Source organism: Lithobates pipiens, unplaced genomic scaffold, assembly GCF_037356315.1.
Source record: "Lithobates pipiens isolate NorthernLeopardFrog02 unplaced genomic scaffold, aLitPip1_a1.2 Scaffold_22, whole genome shotgun sequence".
In the NCBI taxonomy this organism is placed as follows: Eukaryota; Metazoa; Chordata; class Amphibia; order Anura; family Ranidae; genus Lithobates; species Lithobates pipiens.
In genome coordinates this window covers 126,042,632-126,059,915 of record NW_027507784.1, presented here as the reverse complement: position 1 = coordinate 126,059,915, position 17,284 = coordinate 126,042,632, and the positions used below count along the sequence as shown (strand labels likewise).

The 17,284-nt window shown below is 42.8% G+C and overlaps 1 protein-coding gene across 8 annotated transcripts in view; it reads right to left on the bottom strand.

The window, feature by feature from the left end:
* Positions 1-17,284, bottom strand: part of AGAP1 (ArfGAP with GTPase domain, ankyrin repeat and PH domain 1) — a 601,134-nt gene that overhangs the window by 271,321 nt on the left and 312,529 nt on the right. For 4 of the 8 annotated variants that reach the window (XM_077448231.1, XM_077448232.1, XM_077448226.1 and 1 more), the window contains 3 exons: positions 9,031-9,089; positions 657-744; positions 117-128 (listed from right to left, as the gene is read on the bottom strand). In XM_077448231.1, coding sequence (XP_077304357.1) covers positions 117-128; positions 657-744; positions 9,031-9,089 — 159 coding nt within the window. The remainder of the gene's footprint in view (positions 1-116; positions 129-656; positions 745-9,030; positions 9,090-17,284) is intronic. The other 4 variants (XM_077448233.1, XM_077448234.1, XM_077448227.1 and 1 more) reach the window with 1 other exon arrangement.

Below are 17,284 nucleotides of genomic sequence, written 5' to 3'. Positions count from 1 at the left end.
CTAGGAGATGCAAAGGAAAACAGAGAAGAGATGAAGAAACACAGAAAAGGAGTTAACTCTACGTCAGATATCTCAGCCGCCTCTGTCTCCTCAGCTTGTAGAGAATGTATATTTACCTGCATCCATATCTGCAAAGAACCAATGGGACAGGCAGTGAGGTAAAGAAGGAGCTTAGACAGTCAAAGACCAGGCGAGGATGTACCATGTACAAGATAGAGAGGTCGGAGGTTTCCTGGTACACCTCTTACATGACAGGAAGACTAGATTAACTCAAGACAGTAAGGAGGACCTAGAGACATTCTGATATATTACAAAGGGAAAATCAGCCAAATGTAAGTGAAAACTCTGACCAGCATTATTATAGGGGTAGGAGAAGGGTGTACAATTAAGAAAATATATACTTTTTAATGATGTTAATAGTACATGCACAGTTTATACTAAACAAAAATTATTTATACTATTGCTGCATCCCGCCTCATCTCAGGCCAAAAAAAGCATTTGGTATACATTTGGAAGATGATGGATATGGGCTTAAAATGTATAGATGAGCTGGTCGTGCAAGTTTCTTGTGGATACAAATGTATCACCTTTTGTTACACAGCAATATCTTCGTACTCTACAAAACAAAGAGGGTGAAGTGCACGGAAAACACATACCTTCTGGGGATTCCTCCTGAACATAAGTACCCGTCAGGTACCGGTGTACCAAAGCGGACTTCCCACTTGCTAGATTGCCCACAATGCCCTAGGGAAAAAAAATACAGAGAAAATTGTAAGGCAATGCGGCCCAACACCAGGAAACATTGAAGCTGAATTCCCAGCAGATGTAAAACACAAATTAATGCAACTTTGTATTCATTCATGTGCTGACAAGAACATGATGATAGGAGGAGACCGCACAATGAGCAGAAGGATTCCCTCATCATTCTGCTGGTACTCCTTTACGATTTAGACTCCAAGAATATGCTGGAGAGTGAACACCACCATAATCTTTAGCAGTAAGTGGTGCTGTGAGATGGGGCCGCGTAAACAGTAAGTAAACAGGGTTTTCCCATTTGTGACTTGTGTGTATTGAGCTGCTTTTAATTAGAAAGATGCTTGCATGAGCATCTTGTACATTATATTTTCATACTTCTAATATTGGGTATAAAGGCAAATACAGAGGTGTAAAAATGTCCTTTCTGAACATCCAAGAACCTTCTTGTCCCATCCGTGGGTAAATTAGTGTCACTAACTAGAAAGCATACAGTGCATGAGCACCAATCAATGGTCACACGAGCAAAAGACTTACAGATCACACTAAACAAACCTCTACAGGCACACGTCCAATCCCTAAAAACACAAGAAGATGACAGCCAGGAACCAGAGCCTGGAGCAATAGAACAAAGGAAAACCAAACTATGACAGTTCAAGCACAAATAGTAATGTAAGCTTCATGTACACGACACATGGCCAAGTTTGTTTGTTGTAGATAACAAGCAACTGGTGCTTTCATTTATAATTGTTTGGCTAAACTGCCATTTTTTTTTATTTATTTTTTTTAACTGTAAATCAGTGACATTTGGAGAAAAAAGTTAATCAATGTCAGTTCCTGGAATTCTATGTTTTGTTTAGGAGGCATGACAGTGACTGGCCTTATTTGAATTATGCAGGAGGTCCATGAAACCGAATGTTATACATTGCGTGTGAGGACAGAAATATGGGGCTACCACTGCTGATGTGGTTTTAAGGGGTACAGGCTTCAGGTTCATCATTGTGATCTGTGCTCCCTAAACTAGTAAGTCACTGATCTGGATACAAGATGAGAGCCCTGAAGCTTACACCTTTCAGGCCCCTACACATGATCAGAAAATTGTACAAAAAAAACCACTTTTGATGCAATCACACGATAATCTGATAGTATACAGCTTTCGTCTGAAATGTTCCGAAGGGACAAATGCGAAAAATGTTCTTGTACGATAGAAGATCGTACAATTTTGGATCAATCAGAACAGTTTTCGTCTGAAAATACGACACAGATACACTACAACACATGACATCACTTCTACATTTTTATTCTGATGTATGAGAATTTCTTTAGTAACCTTTTAAAAAAAACAAAAAGGACGTTGATTCGTCCAATAATCTCATTGTGTGTACTAGGCTTAAGTGCAAGAATCTAAAGTCACATTTAAATCCGCATAATAGACTGAATAATTGTATGCTCAGTTTCATATGAAACAATATCCTATTTACTGATTTTCAGCACTATGGGTATACTAATCTCTGAGAGCAAAAGCTATTTGTATAATTGTTACCAGTACTATACCTTAGGCTTGATTACTTACTTGGGATATTTTGTATTTTATCCTTTTTGTCTCGTCCTTTCTGCGTTTGTACCCTGGCTCCTGTTTTGGGCCACCAGACTATCTGGCAGTGGCGGCTGGTGCTAAATATTATGCAAACCAACATCATCCAACCCCCCCCCGACAAACAGGAAGGTGGCGATCACCGCAAGCAACACCCCCCCAGCGGGAGACAAACTGCAGATGGGAAGGCGGCAAGTACACCAATGACCTCCCGGGTTTTAGACGGATGAGAATGCAGCGGAGACTAACCTTAATATAGGGAGGCAGGGGGATGAAGAGCTGGCCCATTCTCCTCTCCGTTCTCCTCCGGGGCTGAACAGGAAATGTGTCCTAAGACTACCTGGCTAAGCGGGTCTCAGGAGCTGCTTCCTGATTTGTCAGGATGAGAATCAGGAAGACACTAGCAAATATTAATTCGTTATTGATACAGAATTGGGAGGGCCTCAGGCTCTAATCATGTGCTTAAAAAAAAACCCCCATTGGAATCCATGCGTCTGCATGTAGATTAGGAGCCGGGCGCATAGATTGGGGGGGTGGCATCCCTGCGCCCTTGCATGGATGGGCCACCACTGCTATCTGGTTAAATAAAATAAAAAAATCTAAATTCAAAAGTCTCTCTTTTGTGTCCCCATAAATAGATTTCTCCTCTACTTCCATTACAGTCAGATATCATCCTTGATGAAGACCAAACTAGCTTGCTTGCTTCCCATCACAACACTATTTAACCACTTCAATACCGGGCACTTAAACACCTTCCTGCCCAGACCAATTTTGAGCTTTCAGCGCTGTCACACTTTGAATGACAATTGCGCGGTTATGCTACACTGTACCCAAATGAAATTTTTTATCATTTTGTTTCCACAAATAGAGCTTTCTTTTGGTGGTATTTGATCACCTATACGTTTTTTTTTTTTTTTTTTTTTAAATACCAAAAATTTTGAAAAAAAATATGTTTTTTTTGTTTCAGTTTCAAAACTTTGTAAATAAGTAAATTTTCTCCTTCACTGATAGGCATTGATAAGGCAGCACTGATGGGCACCAATGATGTGGCATCAATGAAGTAGCACTGATGAGGTGGCATTAATGGACACTGATAGGTGGCACTGATGGGCGGCACAGATGGGCATGGATAGGCGGCACAGGTGGGCATGGATAGGCGGCACAGGTGGGCATGGATAGGCGGCACAGGTGGGCATGGATAGGCGGCACAGGTGGGCATGGATAGGCGGCACAGGTGGGCACTCATAGGCGGCATTGTATTATGTTATACTGTACTAATGGATGCCAATCAGTGCCAAACAATAATGCATGCCAATCAGTGATGCCCATTGTGGGCACTGACTGGCATCCATTATGGGTACCGATTGGCATCCATTGTGGGCACTGACTGGCATCCCTGGTGGTCTAGGGAGGATTACCTTGTGCTGGGCATCCCTGGTGGTCTGGTGGCGTCCAGTGTGGGCATCCTTGGGGAGGCTGTGCTGATAATCGATCAGCACAGAGCCCCCCCCGTCAGAGGAGCAGCCATTCGGCTCTCCTCTACTCGCGTCTGACAGTGGCTCAAAATCCTGATCACGTCATACGATGTCCGGTCAGGATTTTGAAACTACTTTGCAGCCGTCAATTGCCTATAGGACGGGTGGCAAGTGGTTAAGACAGTTTTGAGCCCAGAGAGGGCAGATATCTATAATATACAACCTGATCACCACACCTACCCAAAAACGTCCCTATATACTACTAGGAGCACACAAAAATATCCACAAATATATGGACATTCGGGAGAAGATGATGCGAATAACGTGAAGATCGATTAAACTAATAACAATGATAAGATGGTACATGGACCCCAGGACAACATGTAAATAACATGCTCAGACCTCACAACAGCATTTCAGGGGTTGTATTTAACTAAGCACCACGTATCCTAATAGACAGAAATTCTGAATCAGAATGCACAATGTAATCTCATAACTCAGGTAAAACTTATTCAAACTACTTAAAACTGCCTTATTTCATAAATCTGGAAAGGAACATTTCTAAATACACTAAAGGACGTGTCACCTGTGTGTATACTAGTTGCCAGAATTGCAATAATAAAAAAATTGGAAACAGTTTACATTATTTTTAGATTTTGCCCAATATAAACTTACCTGTTTGGCCAATGACAAATATACTTCTACAATATAAAAATACCCAACCTGAAATTGATAAAATGTAGGAATAGTGGATATGCTATTTATTGGTGGCCATTTGAGAACTGGGAGGTCTGAGCCCTTTCTTTCTTTACTTCTCTATCTTTTCTGTCCTCTACACAACCCTCGGGATACTCAGTGTTCCCTTCCACCTAGATGGGAATCAGACGATCCATATCCTTTTTCCATCCTATTTTATTAATAAATAGGAATGGTACACCTATTTACCCAAAAGATGAAAAAAGTTTATTATAGCTTGTCAACTGGTGCGCATGTTTAACGCATCCCCCAAAAAACAAACACAGTGGGCACAAATTGTGACTCTTTATTATTATTATAAGAATGTGTATGATGATAAATCCATTCCATATGGCTGTAACTTCCTATGAAAAATGTCAAACAGATTGCAATATTAAAGGATAAGGTCACATTTTCGGGAAAAATAATGTACTTTTTTTGCAGGTAAAATAATGTGTATTCATTATTTCTTGTTGCAGGAGCCTGTAAAGCATTGCACCAGCGATCAGCAGGCTGCTGATGCCATGCAGGTCTCCCGCAGACCTGTCAGTGTATCTGCTTCCTTGTACCTCATACGAGGAAGCCAAAACATGCTGACAGGAAGGCCGCGTACACACGCGCGGACTGTTGGCCCAACTTTGTCCGTCCAACAGTTTGAGCGAACAGTCCGCTCAAACTTAGCATGGACGGACATGGCCACACACGACGAACGAACAGTTTGCTGAAACCGTGCGCGATGACGTGAACGGCACGTACGACGGGACGCAAAATACGACGTCCTATACACTGCATTATAACTTTCGGCTTGAAAATCCTTTCTGAGCATGCGCGGAACTTAGTTTGACGAACAAGCCTACACACGGGCGGACTGTTCGTTGAAACAAGGTTTCAGCGGACAGTTTTTCGGAATTTCCGTAAAACCTTGTCCGTCCAACTGTCCGCTGAAACTGTCCGCTGAAAGCCCACACACGAGCGGACTGTCCGCCCAAACACTGTTCAGCGGACAAGGTTGGGCCAACAGTCCGCGCGTGTGTACGCGGCCGAAGACACAATGAACTACCACAGTGCTCACAACGCTGTGGTAGTTCACTGAAAACTACAAGCTGACAGCCGCAAAGGTTCCTAGACCTTGTAGTTTTCCATTCGCAGAGCACTGTGAATGAGTGACATGGCCAGGTGGGTGGAGCTCCGCACTGCCATGTTCTTTTTTCATCCAATTGGTGCATTCATAACATTTCGCGCCCCCCCCCCCCCCCCCCTTGAATATGGGTGTAACATGAAACATCTTATGAAAGGTGGACTTATCCTTTAAAGATTCCCCCTCTATTGCTACTGCGATTATGATTCAGAAGCTTGGGTTTCCTTTTACTCTCAGTCCCAAGGACAGCCGTCACTAGGACAAACAAGTGTATGGATCTTCCCAGTAGACACACAGACCGCAATAAAAACAAAATTGGAGTTATAACCCCTCATCACTCTATATAAAAACTAAAAGACAATATACAGCATTTGTATTCTGTCCATTTGTGTTTACTTTAAAAGGGATATTGTTTTTTTTCTTTCTTTAAAAAAAGCAAACATGTTATACTTACCTGCTCTGTGTACTTACCTGTTCTGGTTTTGCACAGAGCAGACCCGATCCACCTCTTCTCGGGCCCCTCTTTGGTGCTCCTGGCCCCTCCCTCCTGTTGAGTGCCCCCACAGCAAGCAGCTTATTATGGGGGCACCAGAGCCGAGCCACAGCTCTGTGTGTCCATTCAGACAAAGAGCTGCAGTTTGGCCCCAGCCAGTCTCTCTCCTGATTGGCTAACTGGCGCTGCTGCTGTGTCTCAGCCAATCAGAAGGGAGAGTCCCGGACAGCCGAGGCACTCGTGCAACATCGCTGGATAGAGATGGGGTTCAGGTAAGTATTAGGGGGGCTGCTGCACACAGATGTTTTTTACAGTTCAGAAACCCCCCACCTGATGAACTGTACACACTAGGAGAAAATTGGAAGATAGTTTTATTTTCGTATAGTGTGTATACAACTTTAAATATAAGAATCCAACTTTGCAAATGGAAATTATCGAAGGAACAAATGTCAAAATATTTGTGAACAAAACAAATCATTTTCATTTAATGTGTACAGATTTCATAGACGAAAAATCTGACATGAAAGATGCGTATGATCAGAAGCAATAAACAACAACAAAAAACTGCGTTGTACAAAAACAACGCACATTCCGATATGCTGTGAAACCTCGAGGAAAACTGGACAATCGTTTGCCCGATTTTACTATAGTCTGTACTGAGCTTAAGAACTTCAATTGAGAATCTGTAAGGTTACAACTACACAGAGAGCTACTCATCAGAGCAAGGCAGGCCTTGGTAACCCAATAAAAATGACAGCAGGCCAGCAGCCTCAGCCCTCTACAGAGACAATTCTTTGCTCCGATTCTAGACTATGACTGGCTCAGAAATCCTGCAACATTATGTCAGGCTTTCCAACTACAAGTCATGAAACAGAACAATAACCACTGTGCAACACTGAGAATATGTAATTATTTACAGATGTAACAAGGGAACGTGTTGCAAAAAAGCCCACAGAAATAAAATTCAATAAACTTCTGGAAGGCTGACAAAATATTGTATTGAACAATTCAAAAACACAGCAGCCTCTGACTCGGTTAGGAAATGTTCCTTCAACATTTAGGCTTCATTCACACTGGCACTGATGCTTTTAGCTTGTCTAAGTCACTGGGCAGTACAAACATTTCCACCCCCCAGATCAGTTTTTCCAGCAGCTTTTAGCCTTGGAGAGCTTTATGGACTGCTGGCAGTGGGGCTGGACGATGAGCTTATGCCATCCACATCTAAATGGTGGAGTCTCATGCATTGGGGGTAAAGCCCCCACAGGGAATGCAGCACACACTATATACTGTATGTCTACCTTTGGCTAAATGTGTCTGATCAGCACGCATTTTGTAGGATAACACATGTCTATACCTGCCTCCACTACTCTGTAAATGCTGTCCACAAGATTTTGGAGTGTGTCTGTAAGAATTTGTGCCCATTCACATAAATAGCATTTGAGAAAGTCAGGTACTGATGCTAGGTGAAGAGATCTGCGTCTATACCAAAGGAGTTCAGTAGGGTTGACATAAGGGCTCTGTGCAAGTCTCTCAAGTTCCTTCACACAAATCAGTCAAACCATGTTTTTATGGACTGGGCTTTACGCCAAGGAACATGGTGATGTTGGTACAGAAAACAGTTCCCCCAAACTGTAGTCATAAGTTTGAAAGAACACAATTGTATGAACAGTACCCTTCACTGGAAACACCTGAACTCAATATTTGGAGGGGGATGCCACGTAGTGCAGGTAAGATGGTCAGGTGCCCACAAACCTTTGACCATATAAGTCAGGGGTTCGCAACCTTTTTAAGACCGAGGGCCACTTAAGTGATTTGGTAATCGGTCGCAGGCCACACTGAAACAAAATGGTTCAGAATTTCATTTTTTTATTTTATTTTAAATAGCATAATGAACTTTCAGCAGTTGCAGGAGGAAAGTGTAGAGCATTGGTTGCTGTATATGCCGCCCCTCCTGTCAAAGTGTAAACAGAATATGACAGGGAAGCTGCACACAGGGGTAAAAACACATTTCAACTGTGGGATTTTACAGCCCCCAAACTGCAAATGTAAATGAGCCATTACTGTCCTGAGCCCCTTATAAGCCTGCTTTCATACTCATGAACTGCTGTCAGTGCACCTACGGCTTTTCTGCACTTTGCCTTAGAGTCATCTTATATCCTGCTGGTGTGATGCACTTTCTGAAAAGTGCAGCAAAACTCCAGTATTCAGGAGTTTTTGTGAGTTTCAGAAAGCGCACCAAAATCGCAGGATATAATAGAAGTCTATGGCTCAGTGCAGCTTACCTGCAGGTGCACTGCACTCTCGGATCAGTGTGAAAGCAGCCTAATATTTGTTAATCCTTTTATAGATGCTAATAAGCCCATTGCAAAACCATAATGTATGTGTTGTTTAATACAGTGGCCTTCTTTTCCTCTTCCATCTTCTGCTGGCATCGCTCTCTGCCTGGGACCTTTCTAGCAGTCTGGAGACAAAGTGCACTTGATATTACTCCACCTGGTACAGGAGCCGGCACTACAGAGGAATCTGCTTATGTGGCTCCTGCACGCTCCATGGCCACCTGCTACCTTCGCTACTAGCGGGATGCATCTGATGCTCTGGGATGGCGAGTCGGCAAGTCCAGAACGCCATCAATGGGTTGCTGAGTCAGGGCATGCGCTTCCCTGGTTTGAGGTCCAGGGCCACATCAGAGGGCTTTACAGGCCACAGGTTGAGCTGCTCTGATAAGTATGTGCAGGTGGGGAGATTATAGTTTGGATGGATCAAAAAGTAATCTGTCAATTGAATTTATAAAGTCAATCATTAAAACTACTTTTAATGTACATGCAGCACTCTTGGTACTCACCACTTTGAGCTCTGGAACAGCTCGGCTTAGTGTCCATTCCTGACTATTTACAAAGGCATCTGAAAAAAATGGAGTATTCAAACCATTAGATAAGCAGTTCACTGTAAAATAACATACAAACAAAAAACTTTAAATGTCACATATAGCAAAAAGAAATAAGACCCTCGCTGCACACCATAGGTATGAAAGGCCCTGCAGCGCCAAGCAGGGAGGCATTTCATGCATTTGTCTTCCTTCTATTCTATGCCCTAGTTTTGCTCCCATTTTTTTTTCTTTAGAAATACACAAAATCGGCGCCTACCCCTTTGTGGTATGTATGAAAAAATGCAGTAATTCAAGAGCCTTGGGGTTCAGAGACATCAGAGAGATTCTTTAATCAAGAACATCAAGGTGAATTCTAAGTTATGCTGAATATTAAAAATACTAGACTATACAAGACCTCAGGCTCTGTTGAACATTTAACCCCAAAAGTCCTATATTGGGGTAATGGCTAACACTTAATACTGTGAACAAATCAGAAGACTGAGGCATACATGCATCTTGGCTCATAAAAGCAAAATCAGATGACATTGACATTTTTGAGTACGAGTTGATGCTCCCCGTCTCATACTTGGTGCTCAGTGTGCCATTTTATAGAAACCTAAACTGCCAGTGTGGCCTGCTCTGGGACCTCAGATGGAGGACTCTGACAGCAACATCTTGCATATTAGTTGCCGTATTTTCATACAGCCATGTGCATGTACAACTGGTGCAGCTGAAATGTTCTTCATTCCATTTGCTGAGGCCACTGGAGTATATGCCAAGACCTGGCATTGCATTCTTAGCTGAAGCATTTTTTTAATTTTTTTAAGCAATATTGGGAAACCCTTTGTCAGAAATAATTAAAGCGGATGAGATGCAAACGCTGTTTGGATAACCACATTATTAATAATTGTTACAGTTAGCCAGAGCACATTGCTGCCGCTCAGTGATCCTCAGGGAAAGTTGGATTTGGGCCAGAAAATAAACATGATTTTATTATTATAATGTCATGGAGGAAAGACATGGGAAATAGCAGGAGGCTCAGACACAGGTAAGGAGTCTTATGTCATAAGACAGGTCAAACACACTCAAAGCAAGATTTGGGCAACAAATCTTTCCCCATCATTTTTAATAAAATGTCACTAAGCCCACATCATAAAATGCTATCAAAGAAGTGCAATATTACATGATGTTCACATTCAGTCACTATTAGATTCATTTTCTGCATTCCGCAAAACACCTGGTTTATCCTGCTGCTTTCTATCTCAACCTTCTGTCCATGTCCCCAATTCAGGCAAGAATTTTTCAACTTTGTTGGTAACTCTGTACACTCAGTTTTCAGTGAGTTTCTATGCTGAGCATTTCCTCCCTATCACATCTGAGCAGCCCATGTGACTATAGAGTCACACATGTGAGCATATACATGCTGGTAATTGACAGCCCACTCCCTCCCTCCTCACCAGCTAAACACAATGGGGTAGGATATTACATGTGGATTAATGGAGGCTTCATCTCCCTGTTCTTTTCCGTTTCAATATTTTTATTAAGTTTTGAGAGAGTATGACAAGTCATGGTTTTCCCACGCAGGGGCAATATTGAACAGGCACATATAAAAGAAAAAGCGTTTGTACATAGAATGATTAACATAACTATAAACTGCTGCCAGGACCCAAAAGGGTCAGACTAGAGGAAAGGCAAATAGCACAAGTTATACTCTATTGTCCTCTAAGGAAAATCGGTCTCCATATAACAGCCGTCATATCAAGAATGAAGAGGAAAAGAAAGAGGAATAAAAAGTGGAAAGAAGAAAAAGAAAAGGGTGAAAGGCCCCAGGACAGGGCGAGTACCACGGACGTGGGACCTGCACAAGCAAAGTTTACAGTCAACCATAGCTAGTCGGGGGCAGAATCGGGCAGGAGTACGTCATCCAAAGGTCAAAAAAAAGAAAAAATTAAAAAATGTTGCATGTAAATCCTTCAAAATACTAGACATCTGCTCATCCACCATCAGAGCAGTCATTCTGTCTTTTACTCCCTGAAAAGCAACAGATGGAGTCTTCCAGACCTGGACTATAATTCGCTTGGCAGATATAAATAGGTATAAGGCCAATTTCCGCTGATGCGCAAAAAGACCTGGTATAGGACAAGGTAAAAGAGCCAGTCGGGCATCTTTACATATTGTTACATGAAAGGAGGATTGCAATAGGCCAAAGACTCAGTACCAGAAGCTGATCAGACGTGCGCATGACCACCATATATGTATGACATCCCCATGCTGACCGCAATTCCGAAAACATCTGTCACTGCTACCAGGGTAAGCGTCGGCAAGCCTTGCCGGGATCCAGTACCACTGCAGGAACACTTTATACGCAGCCTCGAGAATGTTAGTATTAAATGAGCATTTTCCTATCGTGGTCCAGGTCTTACTCCAGTCCTCCCCCTCAACACCCGAATCAAAATCCTACTCCTATTGTGTCACATAGGAAAGGGTCGACAAAGACAACTTACCATTAAGCGAGGTGTAAAGCAATGAAATAAGACCAGGGGACCATGGGAGTGTAAACAGGTTTGCTCAAAGGACGTCTTATGAAAAGGAAAGGAGGCAGTGTGACGGAGAGATAAAATCCAGTTGCACAATAGTAAAAATAATGGTAATTTTCCTGCCCAGGGATCTCATGCGTTTCCCGGAGGGTCTCCCATGAAGGGAATGAGCACATAGATAAAAAATGATGCACACTGGTAAAGCCATTGGAGGTCCACCAAGAGAAGGAATGAGGTGGTTCCAGCCCCAGCAGAAAAACAGGATTGTTAACGATCGGTAAAAGAGGCATGAAAGGGGACATCAGATTTCCTGAATATTGGACAAAGTCTCACAATTTCAAGCCATGAAGCAAAAAAGAGGGCTTAGTGCCAGGGGGCGTAACTTATGAGGAAGCCAAAGCAATGCTTGTAGAGATATCAGGGTAATATATGGATTAAATGAATAACCTTGTGTAGATTGTCTCCTGCCTGCCTGTGACGAAGCCCACCTGGTCTCCATGTATGAGAGTTTGGAGGTATTTATTGACACAGGTGCTCAGGACCTACAGTGCCATCATCCATATACATAGATAGGACAATGTAAATTAAACAGTGTGTATTTAGTATCACTTTAAGTCACTTACATTTGCATTTTAAGGAAGTGTTCCAGCGCCCAACATTCTGAATTCTGCGTTCCACAGCCAAACAGCCTGGATACAAAATATCCCCCTTTCCTTGGTCATTCCATACACGCCCATTAGGAACAAGCTTTGCCAGAACCCAGATCCACAGCTGGATTAGCAATAGACTTCACTATTTCCAAGCTGTCCAAAATCGCATCATAGCATCCTTCTTATTGGCTGCTATGCAGTTTTCCCAATAACTAGCTCAGCAACAAACGCTAAACAAAACAACCCTGCTTCTTACATCACATCTGTACTGCAACTGATCAACAAAAATTAGATGAAATGTTTTAAATTTATATGAGTATGCTAGTATTAGTGACAATGGTTTTAGTGGGGTAGAAAATCCAGCTCGATGTGATGGGTCGTTCATTGTGTCTGGGTCAGGCAGCAGCAGGCTCTTGTTCAGTGAAGTCTAACCCAGATATGGATGTGATATGATCTTTTCTGGAAAGCATACAAAGCATTCGCTACAAGAACATCCTGGCTGTGCATAAGATACTGTTCAACTCACGGGTCATCACCAGAAAATTCAGAAAACCACAAAATCCCAATCTTGTGAATTAAAACTTCAGAAAACAATAGGATACTAAACAAAACCGGGGGAAGCAAAGCAAGCCCAAGTATAAGTTGCCAATTACAACTAGAACAGACACAGCAAACCAAAACGTAGGAGGGAGCCAACACATGGAGATAACACGTAGCAGACCAGTATAAAGGAAAGTCCTAAATGAATATTTTTATACAGGACAGACATGAACAACTCATCAGATTCTTAGACCTTTTACCATGGTGAGATATCCGCTTTATAACTACAGTCAACTAATGAGTCCATCACAAGGACAGCTCAGTCATCTTTTTGAATTTAACAGTTAAGTAGTTGAAGGTTCCCCCGAGAGAATGAATGAGATTGCTACTTTTGGTTTATAACTAAAAAAAGAAAAAAAAAAAAACCAGAAGCTGGTGATGATTTAAGTGCCGGTTCACACAGGGGCGACTCAGATCCGACTTCAAGTCGCCCCAAGTCACCTCAGGTCGCACAACATGTAGAAATCAATGTAAGTGAATGAGAGCTATCTTAATGCACACTACTGAAGTCGCTCCGACTTCAGAAAAGGTTCCTGTACTACTTCAATCTGACTTGTAGGCGACCGGTACCCATTGATTTCAATGGAGGTCGCCTCCAAGTCGGATCTCCGTCTATACAGAGGTGACTCTCAGAGAATTATCAGCTCTCAAAAGGAGTTGCCCCTTGAGAGCTCATTCTCTGATTGGCCACGGCAAGTCAACTTAAAGTAGTGTTGTAAGTCGCACCCAAGTCACGTCAAGTCACGTCCAAGTTGCCTCCAAAAGTCGTGTTGCCCCTGTGTGAACCGAGCCTAACTCAGCAGGAACCGGCCAAGATTCATTGGAACCATGTATGGCTGAATGGACCCAAGTTGATTGAACAATCAATTGGCTACAACCAGTATGCCATATTTTACATGCAATGATTGCTAGCGGCTGTTATAGCCACTAGCAATAATCACTGTTACCCAGGTGAGGACAAGTACCCCACTAGCCCACACACGCACACGCACGCACTACGGGAGCGCAATGGTTCAGAAGGAGGGATTTCCCCATCAGCCCATGGTTGCCGGAAAGAAGTTCGCTCTATTGCCAGATTTTGTTGTCAATTCTCCTCATGAAACTGATGAGCCTGACTAAACAAGGGAGTTGAGAATCTACACACAAATTAAATTTATGGTGTGAGACTTCTTAATACCATAACTAAATCAGCTGGAATATCTTGCTTTTTATTTAGACTTTAGGTTTAACACAGTACAAAATCTTTGGATTTCATTTCAAACCTGTATTTAAACTCATGTAGCCCACAATGGAAATAGGACTTGCCAGCCCTTGTAAAACTAGAAGGGACTTCATTTGTTTTTATGAACCCCTGGCGCATCAAAGCAAAGCCACAAATCCCTGGATATAAAGCTTCCTCATCACCAATTGCAGCCAGGACTGGTTTACCCAAGAGACCAAAGAAAAAGACATCAGAAAAGTAAGATAATTCCAAAAGGGTCATCCAGTAGTAATTCAGTTCCTTATCATTTTGTACACTGACATAGGTTGAAAAACAGCTAAAACCACGCGCCAGGTTCTAGAACGGGTAGAGCGGGTGTCTACCCAACATCAGCAAAGACAGAAATAAAATGAGACAATCTTCAGGAAAACAGGGGGCTGATGGGAGACAATCAGACAAAAGAAAGTGGAAAAAAAACTTCCCTTTGATCCTTTTATGGCATCGTTAAGCAATATAAACATACACTAATTATCAAACATCAATGAGGTGTTTGACACACAGCACCACTCCAACCATCTGGGGGGGGGGGACACAGATCAAGATTTCTGGGATTAAAATGTAAATACGGGATTGATTCCAGACATGTCGCTATGAGCAAAAGAACAGACAGAAATGCAAATCCCAAACAGAGAATAGAAATCAGCAGAATTCATCTGGGTTAACAGCACAAAACAAAGGAGCCATGCAACGTTCTTATGTCTGCTACACACACGTCGCTGTTATCGGCAATACAGAATCACACTGCCATATGAAAACTGCAGCAAACAAATGGAGCAATTTTTCTTACAGCAACAAATCGGCTTCTAGGTTTCATTTTCCCGACTCCTTCTACACAAATTGCTTTCAGGGACTCACCTTTTTTTCTTTTTACAAATTTTCAAAATGAGTTACAAGGATTTCTGCACCATTATATATGCACAATACATAAAAGATTGATAAAGGTCAGATTTAAGAGGTTTATTACATTTTGGCTAGGCCTGCTAATAGTTTTACAGGTATTAATAAAAAGCAAATCAACTAAAAGCGGATTTATCCCGGAAAAGATGCAGTTCCAGGTCTACATGTTGCGGGGTCTTGCAAGAGTTCCCACCGATGGCCATGCGGCCTTCTGAGATGCACGACCTGTATCCCAGGAGGCTGGCAGGGGGACCCCCTGACAGTATGGCATCATGTAATGTGTAGGGCATGGAGTCAGATCTCTGTGTGCATGAGCTAAATCTAGTGCCACATCAACAGGGGGCTGGATGGAAGAACCAAGAAGAGACAGCCGACTCCTAATGATGGAGAAAAGAAATATAGCGATGTGGAACAGTACTCATTAGTCATATCATTGGGAATGATTGTAACAAAGGTCGCCCGAAAAGCTACAAGTGTATGGCCAGCTTAACATGATGCTGCTTATCTTCTGCATTCTATTTCTAGCACATTGATTGCAGACATTTCCCCAAGTATATCATTCATACCGTTTCAGTACATCACAGAGAATGGATTTAGTGGAAGAATGCTTTCTATTCTGTATACCATAAAATAATGCATTGATAGTATTCATCCTGCTGGTCTTGACAGACATTTAAAGCAGAACAATATTCATCTCAGCTCCAGCAATGTGGAGACCTCAAGCTCCCCGCCCAGCCGCTGACATCTTTGGGCGGCCGGCTTCCGGGTTTTGATCGCATGCGTGGCAGTTTAGTCAGATTCGGCATTGCGTGTGCGTGGCTCACTATACAAGGGTGGACAGGCAGGTAAGTAGCTTTTAATGCAGAAGAGATAAAGTATGTCTGTGCTGCATTAAAAATCCTGCCAATTTTATTTCCTAAAGTGACTAGAGTTGGCTAAAGTTCCATTTTAAAGAAAAACTAAACCCACTGATTTTAACGGTTTCAAAAAACAGTTACATTCATAGAATGCTAACTGTCACACATGCTTGTCCACTCAACCAAACTGCCAAACCATCAAATGGCTGTTGTCATAAGACCCCTTTCACACCAGGGCGTTTTGCAGGTGCTATAGCGTTAGAAATAGCGCCTGCAATCCGCCCTAAAAAAGCTGCACCATTGTGTGTAGTGTGAAAGCCCCGAGGGTTTTCACACTACAGCGGTGCGCTGGCAGGACGTCAAGGAAAAGTCCTGCCAGCAGCTTCTTTGGAGCGGTGAAGGAGCGGTGTGTTTACCGCTCCTCCCCATTGAAATCAATGGGGCAGCGCTGTAATACCGCCGGCAAAATGCCGCTATTGCAGCATATTGCCGGCGGTTTTAACCCTTTCTCGGCCGCTAGCGGGGGTAAAAGCGCCCCACTCGCGGCTGAAATGCAGCGCAAGTCCGGCTGTAAAACGCAGCTAAAAATAGCGGCGTTTTACCGCCCACGCTATGGGCGGTGTGGTGTGAAAGGGATCTTACTGGTCACATGTACAGCACCTTGGCAGTTGCAGATCAAATAGAAGCTAGGATGCCAGCTTCCTTGGCTAAAAAAGATTGGAGGGAATGAACCCATGGATTTAATGGTTTTCCAAAACTGTTTGGGTTCTCAACCAAACTGTCAAGCCTTCAAATGGCAGGTGTCATAACTGATCACATGTGCATGATGATGGCAACTGCTGATCGAACAGAAGCGAAGTTGGTCGCTTTTCTGTGAAGGATAGGAGGGTTTAAGTAGGCCATGGATGGATTGAAGTTCTGCCTGTTCAGCCGAATCTCAGTGTGTGGCCGTCCTTGTTCGACGGAAGATGAATGTCTGGTCCACTTCTGTCACGCACACAAGTTGGAATACTATTTTCTCGATCAGTGGCCACAGCCACTGATCAGTGTACCCCAATACCATGGGGGCTTGCTGTCAGAATACAATATCTCAGTGAGTGGGGGATTCCTCCATCTGCCTCATTTGTGTGGATGGAGGAATCAGTTTTTTGTTTTTTTTCTAATGGCGACTGACTAAAAAAACAAGCCGTGCATAGCTAACTTTAAAACAGTATATTACAGAGGTAAGTTACTTTTCATTCATAGACTGAAATTCCTCTGCAGCTTTGTTACCAAGAAAGGTATTAAGTTACTACTGTACTGCACAGACCAGTGATTCTCAAAGTCTCACAATCCACACATCCCTTTTATCCGAGTCGCAGGTGATAAAGGCCACCTAGCCCTTTATCTGCACAGCCTTTCTTTTCTCTCCTGCCCAGCAGCTTTTTG